This window comes from Ochotona princeps, chromosome 15 (genome assembly GCF_030435755.1).
Source record: "Ochotona princeps isolate mOchPri1 chromosome 15, mOchPri1.hap1, whole genome shotgun sequence".
In the NCBI taxonomy this organism is placed as follows: domain Eukaryota; kingdom Metazoa; phylum Chordata; class Mammalia; order Lagomorpha; family Ochotonidae; genus Ochotona; species Ochotona princeps.
In genome coordinates, this window is record NC_080846.1 from 5,694,351 (window position 1) to 5,705,585 (window position 11,235).

The 11,235-nt window shown below is 59.0% G+C and overlaps 1 protein-coding gene across 1 annotated transcript in view; it reads right to left on the bottom strand.

Annotated features, from left to right (window-relative positions):
* The window catches only part of CACNA1I (calcium voltage-gated channel subunit alpha1 I), a 64,392-nt gene extending 58,314 nt beyond the window's left edge, over positions 1–6,078 (bottom strand). The window contains exon 1 of the mRNA XM_058673226.1: positions 5,848–6,078. Within this exon, the coding sequence (XP_058529209.1) occupies positions 5,848–6,077 (230 nt within the window). The 5' untranslated portion in view covers position 6,078. The remainder of the gene's footprint in view (positions 1–5,847) is intronic.
* Between the last annotated feature and the right edge of the window lie 5,157 nt (positions 6,079–11,235).

Below are 11,235 nucleotides of genomic sequence, written 5' to 3' on the forward strand. Positions count from 1 at the left end.
ATGAGTAGAGGAGGCATTTGAAGGTGGGTAGGAGCCAGGGTAGGTGGGTGAGTGGCTGTGGGGGAAACACAGGGTGGGTGGCACGGGGAAGAGAGCTGGGAACATGATCCCTGGTGAACAACAGCTGCAGATACACACGCACGTCTGTGTGAGATCTAGTGGGGATGCAGCACCCACCCCTCTTCCTATAGCGACTCCCACTCAGACTCAGGCCCCACCCCTGCCCCAATCCACACTCCCACTGACCTCAGAGCCCCAGGCCTGCGTTTCTCAACCACCACACCACCGGGTCAGGTCACCCTTGGGGAGGGGACTACTGGGGGCTTCCTGGGCCTTGGAGGATGCTGGGCTCCTCACGTTGTGACAGCCAAATAACAGCTCAGTCACTGCCAAATGTTCTGCTGACAGGGGCAAAACACCCTCTCCTGAAACCACAGGCACGGCCCCACCTTCTCCAATCCAGTCCTTCGGAGGAGGAAGAGAAGACAGACAGCAAGGGCGTCTGGGGCTGCTGGACTTGAACCTACCGAGACTGCCTGGACCCTGGAGCCACACTGACTGCCTTGCAGCAGCACAGGCAAGCTCTACCAAGAAAAGCTGGGCTCCCCTGTTCCAACTTGATGACAAGGAGACTTCCAGTCAGGTCTCCCCCCCCCCACTCCAGCCCCTCGTCTTGTTGGGTGGGCCCATCATGAGCTGGCTTGACTGCCAGCAAGGAGGGAAGCAGCCCCACCCCATCCCACTCTCCAGGATTTGGATCCCAAATATCATGTCCTGTCCCACCCACATTCCAGGCTGTCATCAGCATCCTTGGGGACCCCAGACTCAGCTGAACCCTTGACCCAGTCACTTTCCGCCCCTACTCCTTCCCCAGGCTGTTGTGGTCCTCCCAGTCGGGACCAGTGAACCACTCTGGTCTCCCTGTGCCCCCTAAGGGTCACTCTGCTGAATTTTTACCCCATTTGACGCAAGTGTGGCTCTGCCTCCCCCACCATGCTGGAAACTCAGCCAGTCAGTCGGGGTCAGCTCTGAGCACCCAGATCTGCTGCGTTATGACCCTACCCAAGCTGGCAGAATAGCCCAGGGGTTACATCACCAGGGGTCAGAACACTGCCCTGCACAGAGCTGGTGAGCCTCCCCACATGGGCACTGAGTCAGCCAATCACCTGTCCAGAGCAGTGGCAGCGATTCCCAGACCACACTAAATCCTGACTGCTCTCGACACCACACCCTTGCCCAGTACGGCCTTTTGTAACTGCCCCAGCAAACTCCTATTCATGCAGCAAGCCCCAGGTCAGACAACCCCTCCTCCTGGTGGGCTTCAGCACCATGCCCAGGCTGGGTCAGAGGAGGCATTTCCCAGCTGCCCGTGCCTTTTCCACAGGAAGCCCAACCAAAGTCCCTGAGGATGCCCTGGGGGTCAGCCCCACTTCCCAGCCTGGAGAGCCTCCCCTAGTGCACAGAATTCACTTTGGCCATCATCCTCGGGAGATGGTGCTCCGTACTAACTCTTATTTCTGAGAAAAACAACCTTTCCACACCAGATGGAGAGGAGCGGACAATTTCCCCCACACACGGCTGCTTCCAGCGATGCCTGCTGCCTGTCTGGACGGTCCATCAGGATGAGGCTGGAGGAGGAGGGGACCTGACCCCTCCCAAGGACCCCCTTCCCTCACAGCCTGTGGGAAGAGACTTGCCAGCCATAAACAACCAGCCTTCAGTGCAGGTGCAGGGCAGAAAAAGCCTGACAGGGGGGTGGCTGGTCAGATTGAGGAGGAGCCCCTGGAGGGTCTTAGAGGCCTGGACTCTACAGCCCCCACACCAAGGCAGCCTGCCCAGAGGCAGGATGATGGACTAAATGACCAGGGCAGGGGCTGCAGGTGACCCCATTACTGCCACACCACATCCCCACAGCTGTCACCCACCCACCCCCTGCCAGTCTGCCTACTTCTAGGGATGTCACAGACCCACTCTGGGTTTCTCAGACCATGACTAGGACCATGGGTCCAGCTGCCATGCTGCCCAGGCAGCATCCATCAGCCAGCTCCATCAGCCCCAGCATTCAAACAGCATTGAGTGTGGGGCCCACCCCAAGGAGGCCAGCAGGGGGCCGGCCACCCAGGAAGCCCCTCACTGTCTGCTCCCCCATCCTGCAGACAGGGAGACCGAGGGCACCCAGTGGGGATCATCAGCCCAAGGTCGTGGGGTGGTTGGCAGCTCCTGGTTCCCAGCCAGACTGGCGCAGGCATCCTGGCTCCCCCCAGCAGCAAGGAGGCCTTCACAGCCCACTGGTTGCCCCAGCACGCATGGCTGCTTCCCTCTGCCGCAGGAGCCCAGCTCAGCTGCCAGTAGGCTGGAAGGGCGGGGCTGCCAATGCCTCCAGGGATGGCCAGGGGAGAGGCTGGGGGGACCATCAAGCCACCCCTTCCTGTCTTGGGTGACAGTGGTGTCCTGGGACAGAAGCCAGGCCTGGGGACCCACAGAAAGCAGGGTTTCATTCTAACCTTTCCAGCCATGTCCTAGACATGCAACTGCTGGGTTGAAGTTCATCTCTCTGCACCTTGCTAACCTCACCAGTAAAACGAATCACCCTGCCAGGGTGGCTTGGAGGGTTAAAGGTGGTTAAGGGCAGAGCAATGGGAGCACAAAGCGCCAGCTGCCAACTGTCCCTTCCCTATTCTGTGCTGGACACGTCACAGCATTTTTCATCTCCCCATCCCAGAGATGAGAAGGATGAGGGTGAGGACACACAGCCAGGCACACTCCCAAGAAAGGGTGGAAGACAGGCTTCCAATGGATTGGTCAGGGCTGCCAGGGGCCACCCCGTTGGAGGATGCCGTGATTGATTAGCAATGTCTGCAACGACCATGGCCAGGACACGGATGACAAAATGCACCCCAGTCCACCCAAGTAACAGATATCGAATCTGATTGCCCCTGGAAACAATGTGCTCCTGAGGTGTTACATTCTATCCAAAGACCTGTCACAGCGGTTTTATTGAATCTGCTGACAGCAGTGTTTACTCAGCTGTACGTGCACACCCTGGCCACCCCTCAGGCACAGGCCAGCACAGCGAGAACTGCGGATGTGGCTGCTTTTCTGGTCTCATGTGCCGTGTCACCCTGTGCACGGGCAAGCACCACCCCCGTGGCACAGGTGGGGCTCAGAGCACCTCAGAAAGCGGCCCTGGCCAGACAGAAGCTGGGCTAACACCAGCGAGGGTCGCCACAGCTTGTGGGTGCCCAGTGATTCAGGCATGACTCAGGGCCTGGGCAGGAGCTGAGTCAGGGAGCACCGAGCTTCCCAAAGCGGCTGGCGGGCACCAAGGAAGGAGGGAGGGAGGGGGAGATGGGCTGTCAGGGGCCAGTACTCTCCTGCTCACCCAATCCTGACACCCTCAGGGCCCTCACTCCTTTGCAGGTCTTCATGAGCCAGCCCTGTGCCTGATTTGGACACATATTGGTCATACTCAAGGGACCACAGCAATGAAGGGGGCATTATTAGTACCACCTGCCCAGGGCCCAGGGACATTGGAATGCCATGCTATGGGAAAAGCATGCCAAACCCTGCTGCACCCCCACCCCTGGTGCCAACAGGCAGACCTCAACCCCCAGAGAACAGGGAGGTTCCCAGCACCTGCAACACTCCCGTCTCAAACCCCAATCCCCCACACACCAAACTTCCTCCACAAGGTTCTGCCCCCACCCACCCAGGACCCCTAAGGATGCCAAGATCTCCTCCCCTGCCTCTCTCCTGACTTCCCGGCTCAGCCGCAGCCCCTTAGCCCCGCAGCCATCCATTCGATGACCCCAGAAACCCAGTTCAGACGCCAAACCCTAGGCTCACTCTGCAGACTCCAGCAGAAGGTCAGCATGTGACCATCGCTGAGACTTCAACCTTCACCTTCCCAGTCTGAGAGCCAGCACATGACTCTCAGACCTGAACTCCCCTCCCCCCACACTCCCTCAGGCAGCCTGGGATGCGGGGAGGAGCCCGCAGGTACACAAGCCCCTCCTGCGCCAGCCTACCTGCCAGCCTACCCGCAGGCCCCAAGGGGTCTGCTGGGGTACCTGACGTCACCAAGCAGGCAGCATATGGGAACTCAGACCAGCTGGTCCATCAAGGAGTGGCCCCTGGACCAGCTCTGCACCTGCTGCAAGCCCAGAGCAGGACCACCAGCCACCCTGACCAGCAGCCGCTCTGAGGGCCACATGGCACCTGGGGAGCAGAGCCAGACCCGATCCACCATCCTACCTCTGCTAGCCCCTCCCTTAACGCTCCTAGTCACACACAGCAGGCCCCTAGAGTCACCTTGTGCACCATGCCCACTGCACAGGGGTGCCCTGGGCAGTGAGTCTCAGGGAGCGGGGGAACTCGGTCACTGGCTGTGCCTGAGACACCCCACCTCCCTCCAGACCCCTTGGCTTCTGAGAGTCAGCAAGCTGGGGCTCAGCAGCAACATTGGAACTGGGGTGTTGCTGAGCCCCAACCTGGCCAGTGTTCCCCGCCCCCTCTCCCCGACCCCACCAGCATCCCTGCTCTGGTGGCTGGATCATCACCACTCCCGCCTGTCCCAGGAGGAAACTCAAGCCCCAGCACTCTGTTCCCATGCACCAGGCCCCCTGCTCAGCACTGGCTGCTGCTGTGGTCTCAGCCAGCTCAGCTGAGCAGCCTTAGTTCCCGCGGCAGAGCCCCTGCTTTGAGCCCTGGGCCAGCTCTCCACTGCCCTGGAGACAGCCCAGCTGTTCCCAAACCCTTCATCTCCCTGCCCTGCCCTTGCCCACCAGACCCTTCTCCTCCCATGCAGGGCTCAGTCATACACACCCAGTCTTCTCTAGAATGCCACTGGCATCCTACATGGGAGTGCCAGGGTGAGTTCTGCCTGCTCTGCTTCCAGCCCAACTTCCTGCCTCTGCTCCCGGGAAGCAAGCAGCAGTTAACAGCCCAAGTGCTAAGTTCCTGCTACCTGCATGGGAGACCTGGATGGAAACCCTGGCTCTCTGCTTCAGCCTGGGCCAGCCTCAGTTGTAGCAGGCATGGGGGAGAGCAGGGAGAGTAAATCAGCAGACAGGAGCCCTCTCTCTCCATATATATATATCTATCTCCATTCCTCCCTCCCTGTCACTTTGTCTTTTAAATAATTCGCAACGCTTGAAATTCACACCCAGATGTGCCAACAAGGGGACAGCCTGAGAGGGAATCACAGAGGGCTTACCAGGGAAGGCGACACCACAGCTGAGATCTGCAAGACTGGCCAGAATAGGGAAAGAGAAAGTGCTTCAAGCACAGAGAGAACAGGAACGAAGGGTCCTGAGGCTTGGGGAAGCGAAGTGGTGAGGAAGGGCTGGGAGCTCCCACTCAGGGTGGGCTGGGTCAGGACCCAGCCCTAAGCCTCCAGGCCCACACGGACTCAACAGGGATCTTGCAAGGGTTCGATGCAGCCAATCTCCCCTGTGTTTGGAAACTTAACTCCATGCAGTAACAGTGTCACACAAGCCCCACAGCCAGAGGCAGAACTGGGGGTGTCTCCAAGCCAGATGGCCGGGCTCACCCTTCTACTGTCCACCACAAGATGAGGCAGCACAACACCGGGCCATAGGCGGCCACCTCCACCTGGAACTCTCTGGCTCTCAGAGCCACTAGCAAGCAGCCCCGCGCTGGGTGAACGCCCAGGCTCACTCAGTCTGTACCACCTGATACAACATGGATGGAAATAAGTCCAAGCAACATTGGTGGGAGCAGTAAACCAAGGCCTCTCAGCAGCCAGGGTGCCGGCTCTTGTCACCTGTGTGGTCACTGGCCATCATACAGCCCAGCCCCCAACCAAGCCCAGCCCCCAAAGGATATGGGTTGCAGACCATCTTGATGCACCAGTTCCGGGGGCTGGTGGTCTGGCGCAGGCAGAAGAAGGCCACGGGAGCCAGGTCTGGATGCGGGACGTCAGGGTCAGCTCCCTCTGGGGGCTCCTCCAAGCCCGGAGGGGAGGGAGGGGGGCTCCGAGGCCTCGGCTGCTCCGTGACTTCTGGCTCAGCGGCCGGGGCCGCGGAAGAGGAGGGCGGCAGGGCACTCTCCGCCATGTCAGCGCTGAGCGGGGAACCCTGGGGAGAGAGACAGAGGATGTATGACGGGGGCAGGTCTGGCCCACTCCTCACTCCTGGTGGGGACAGGGCTGAGGCAACCCAGGCTGCAGAATTAGCCACAAGGGAGAATCCACTTCCAAACTAGTGGTGGCAGTAGTTCTGGTCAACCTGGGTGAACCCCAGTTTTAACAAATGAAGAGCTGAGGGGAAGAAGAAAATCTTTCTGGAATGATCTAGAATGATCCTGTGATAGATAGTCTTGTTCTTTTTCCAGCTACAGTCGTGTGTCAACTGCATCTCAAAAACAATTAAAATGTGCAAGGAAGCAAAGCAAAGTTGCTACAGACAGACATCAGCAGGGTAGGGCACAGAGTGACAGAGAGGAAGCTGGGATGCTGCGGGGTCAGTGCCAGGGGACCCCGCAAGCTGAAAAGAAATCACCGTAAGCTTCCCCAAGGGAGTGGGACCTGAACCAAGCACCACAGCTCAGCCTCCAGTTCACAGCCCTACAGCCCACTGCTGCACGGAGCTGAGGGCCCACAGACAGCTGAACTGAGGCCTGGAGGGTACAGGGCAGCCAAGGGCAGCAGAGCCAGAACTGCAGGAGCAGCCACCTTCCTGCTCTGTCCCCCAGGCAGCTGCATGGGACCTTGTGCCTGCTTTACTTTTCCGACTTGGAATTCTTAATTCCATTTGAAGTGGCCCCATGTTTTCACCTTGTCCTGGGGCCTGCAAACCACACAACCAGTTCTGACTCCCACTCAGCGGGGCTATCCTGCCCATTAGATAGATGGACACATTAAGACCCAGAGAAGGGAGTGCCCTGATGTGACCACAGCCTGAGCCAAGTGCCAAACCAGGTGTTGCCGAAAGCCTAGAGCTGTTGGCTTCCCCAAGCTGGCCACAGCAGTGTGCAGAGACAACAGTCACTCCAGCCTCATCTGCTAGGATGCCCTGGGCTCCAGGACCCCAACAGCGCTGGGCTGGGCAGCGGGAGTGCCCATGAGGACTGATACCCTGATGCCCACCTGGTCGAGCGGCCCGGAACTCGTGTGCACTGGGCTGTTGCTTTGGCTACACAGGACCAAGAGGTGGGAGCTGGCACTTCCTGCCACTCCATCCACTGGCCAGGAAGCCAGGGTATTCTCCTGAGTTTAAGATTTTGTTCATGGGGCCCGGCGGCGTGGCCTAACGGCTAAAGTCCTCACCTTGAAAGCCCCGGGATCCCATATGGGCACCGGTTCTAATCCCGGCTGCTCCACTTCCCATCCAGCTCCCTGCTTGTGGCCTGGGAAAGCAGTCGAGGACGGCCCAATGCATTGGGACACTGCACCCGCGTGAGAGACCCGGAAGAGGTTCCTGGTCCCGGCATCGGATTGGCGCGTACCGGCCCGTTGCGGCTCACTTGGGGAGTGAATCATCGGATGGAAGATCTTCCTCTCTGTCTCTCCTCCTCTCTGTATATCTGGCTGTAATAAAATGAATAAATCTTTTAAAAAAAAAAAAAAAGATTTTGTTCATGGTCCCCAAAAGCCAGTTGCAGCCTTAATAAGCTCCCAGTACCGTGGCCACCATGTATCAATCATCCCTGGCCTCTGACATCCTCCCCAGGCGGCTCGGCCTCAGGGGCCACCACTGGCCACTTGTTCCAGCCACAGTGGACCTCCTCGGCCTTCCCTCTGACAGCTTGAGCCCTCCCTGCTGCTGCGAGAGACCATCTGTGTGTTCCATAGACATACATTGCAGAGTGGAAGCAGCACTGTGCTGTACGAGCCAGCCGATTCACTTCTCGCCTCTCCTTCTACGTCTCCATGGCTCTTACCACCATCAAACACATCCTCTACATGTTGCATTTCTACCCGGATGACCCAGGTGCCTGTCCAACCTGGGACTACAGGAGAACATGGACTGTGGGTTCACTCATGGCTAGGAACAGTGTGTGGAACATACCAAGCACTCAAGAAATGCTTGCAAAATAAATAAAACACAAAAAGGTGCTGGGAGATAAATAAGTCAGTGAGCGAGGTAGGGGTGGAGAGAACTCACCCACTCTCCTAACCCACCTTCAAGGAAGGGACACTAGTGTGAGAAACAGCCAGAAGAGAAGGCATCAGCCTTAGCTGCCTGCCGGGAGGGACTCCCGGTACAAAGAACAACACCTGTGCAGGCTGGGAGAATGGCACCTGCTAGGTGCATTTGGGAAACAGAAACACAAACAGTATGACTGAGTCTGGGTGAGGCTGGGGAGCGTCACAGCCTCCACGCAAGTGAGGAGAAGCCACGGGGTGGGGGCTAAAGAGGCAGGGGGAGGCAGGAGTCAGGCCTGGGGAGCGGAGAACGGACAGGGCCACAGCAGGGAGGGCAGGAGGAGCCAGAGTGGAGAGCTGGCTGCCCCTGCAGCGGGGAGAAGGGGTAGACTGTAGATCTATCAGTCAGAAGCGATCGGCCCTGTGCTGATTCCACAGCCGCAAGCCACACAGAGCAATCCAGGCCCCAGAGGACATACACAGCACTGTTGCCTCATCCCAGCACTGCCCACCTTAGATCAACTTGCAACTGCCTGTCTTGTCCCCATGTTCCTGTCCTCTGCCCTCATACCTCTCCCTTCCACCAGCGGCTCCACTACCCAGCACCCACCCAGCCTCGGACCTCTGACCTGCTGCCCAGCAAATGCCCCTGCTGCCTCCCTCTGGCTCACCCTCCACTCGTAAAGCCCCCAAGCCCAGTCCAGAATCCCTCCTTGCATGCCTGTGGCCCAACTACCTGCTTCCCCATGACTGGAAGTGCTTGGGTCCCCTGGGCCTGTCTACAGATGGGGACTCAGAAATGAGACTGCTTGCTTTGGGGGACAGCACCAGTGGGGTCACAGTCAGCCTCCAGGGCTCCGAGTGTGCTCCCTGGACCTAACCCTGATGATCCCTCCCACCCCCTGGATGGTGGGGAAGGGACACCTGGTCAGGCCCCGTGAGCAGGGGCAGCAGCAGAGCCTGAAGCATCCAGAATACACCACAGCCCCTTGTGGGTGGCCCCAGCCTAGTGCAGCCCTGGCTCCTCCCTCTGCAAAGTGAAGCTTCTACAGGCACTTGCCTATCCCCCTGGAACCCATGAAGACAACTGCCCAAGTACGCATGGGGCCAGTTGTGTCACGGCCAGGGGCTGTTGGCCCAGTGTTCCCTGCCACCACCGTCATTGCCACCACCACCACACCACCATCATCACATCATCGCCACTACCACCAACATCATCACCATTACTACCACCAATACCATCACCACCATCACCACCACCAACACCATCACCATCATCATCCCTATCATCACCATCATGAGGCAAAGCTCCAAGGGCTTCATGGCATGATCTGTGTCCCCACGGCCCATGATTCACATACCACCCGCATCCTCACTTCACGGAGCAGGAGGCCAGAACCCAGGGCAGTCCAGAAGTGCCACAGGTCACCCAGCAGGTTCAGGGAAGAACTTCAGTCCCAGCTCAGGTCAGTCCACTCCCAAATCCCAATGCTGACCCTTGTGGGCATCACCAGGCAACTCGCAGTTCATGTTTCACACTGGCAGGCAACTTGGCCATGCCTCCGGCAGCAAGCACACTAATCAATGTCCCTGCTAGGAAACTAAGCTGTGATTCACTCTGGCGACATGAGCACCCGGGACTCTCAGAATGTCCCCCAGAGTCCCCCAAAACTCAGAGCCTCAGAGACCAGGCACACTGGCCACACAACTCAGCATTGGAGGTCTTCAGATGTCCAGCCTAGAACGTGAGGCCACAGCTGCCCCACAATGACATGGCTGCCTAGAGGGCAGAGCTAAGAGCCACTGCCCAACAAGAGGTGATATGGGCTCTCAGACCCCCAGGGACTTGGGGGTGTCCCAGAATCACGGGGTCAGGGGCTGAACCTTCAGACAGGAAACCTCAGGAAGGAGCGGGCCCTGGGAGTGGCCGGATCCACTGCCACAAGCACAGATATCAGCTACACATCCAACATCTCAAGCTCTCGCTCACAGACACACACACAACGCAGACACAGGCGCGTACACACAATTACACACACAGAAGGCATAGGTCTTTCCACACACCCAGGGCCATGGCACCCACTCCCACATACACACCGAGGCCGAGCCTGCTGCTGGGGGTCCGCGGCTGAGTCAGTGCAGCTTCGGGAAAGCCACCGCCTCCCAGCAGCTCAGTTCACACAGCTCTCAGCCAGCAGCACACAGCCCCCGGAGCCCTCCTCTGGCTGCTCCCTCTTCCGCCTGACAGCCCCGCATATGCCAGCCGACAGCCCGCCTACCCCAGGCCTCATCTGCCCCAGGCCGCTAGTCACCAGCTCCCTCCACCGGCCATCCCTTCGATGACAATTCCCAAGTCGGCTGCCTCCCAGGTCCGGACCCGAGCAGGTTTGCACTTAAAGCCAGGATCACCTGGCTGATGCTGCAGGTGCTACTTCTCTGTGCGGACCACAAGCCCCAAGGCTGTTGGGATCAGGCTGGGGGCAGTGGGTGGCAGCCGCCAGGCCATGAGCATCTATCAGTAGGTGCCTCGGCCAGGCCTTGTGTCTTACCTTGGCTGGCAAGCCTGGGGGGACTACGCTGGGAGGGACAGGGTTCTGGTAGGAAGAGCACCAGAGCGGGAGCCCAGGTCTCAGCAGGTAGAAGCAGATTCGGGAGGCTTTGCTGGCCAAGGCCACATACTAATCTCACGTGAAGCTTAGAAGGCAAAGGCACTGCCCCAGTTCTAAAGAAACAGCTGAGTGACTTCCCTACGGGGGCATGACCATGGACTTGGTTGTCTCTATCCCGGCCCGGCCAAGAGCTGAACTGATCCAAGGCTCTGGACCAGAAGGCGGCAGCACAGACAGCGGGCAGCCGGGGACCTTAATGCATTCCTCTGGACGACATCACTAGCCACACGGCCCTGGCCGGCATCCAGGGGAAGGTGACAGTCGGCAGCATGGGGCTGCTGAGCGGAAATGATGGGGGTGCTGGGAGGCAGGGCCTCTGCTGCCTGCCTCCAGGAGGCCTGCTGCTCCTCCTCATCCCCTTCCTTCTCCTCCCCTTCCTTTTCCTCTTCTCCTTTTGCTCCAGCAGCTCCACGGGTTCCTGGACCAGTTCAGGTGTGCCTGAGCCACCTGCTCGCCACT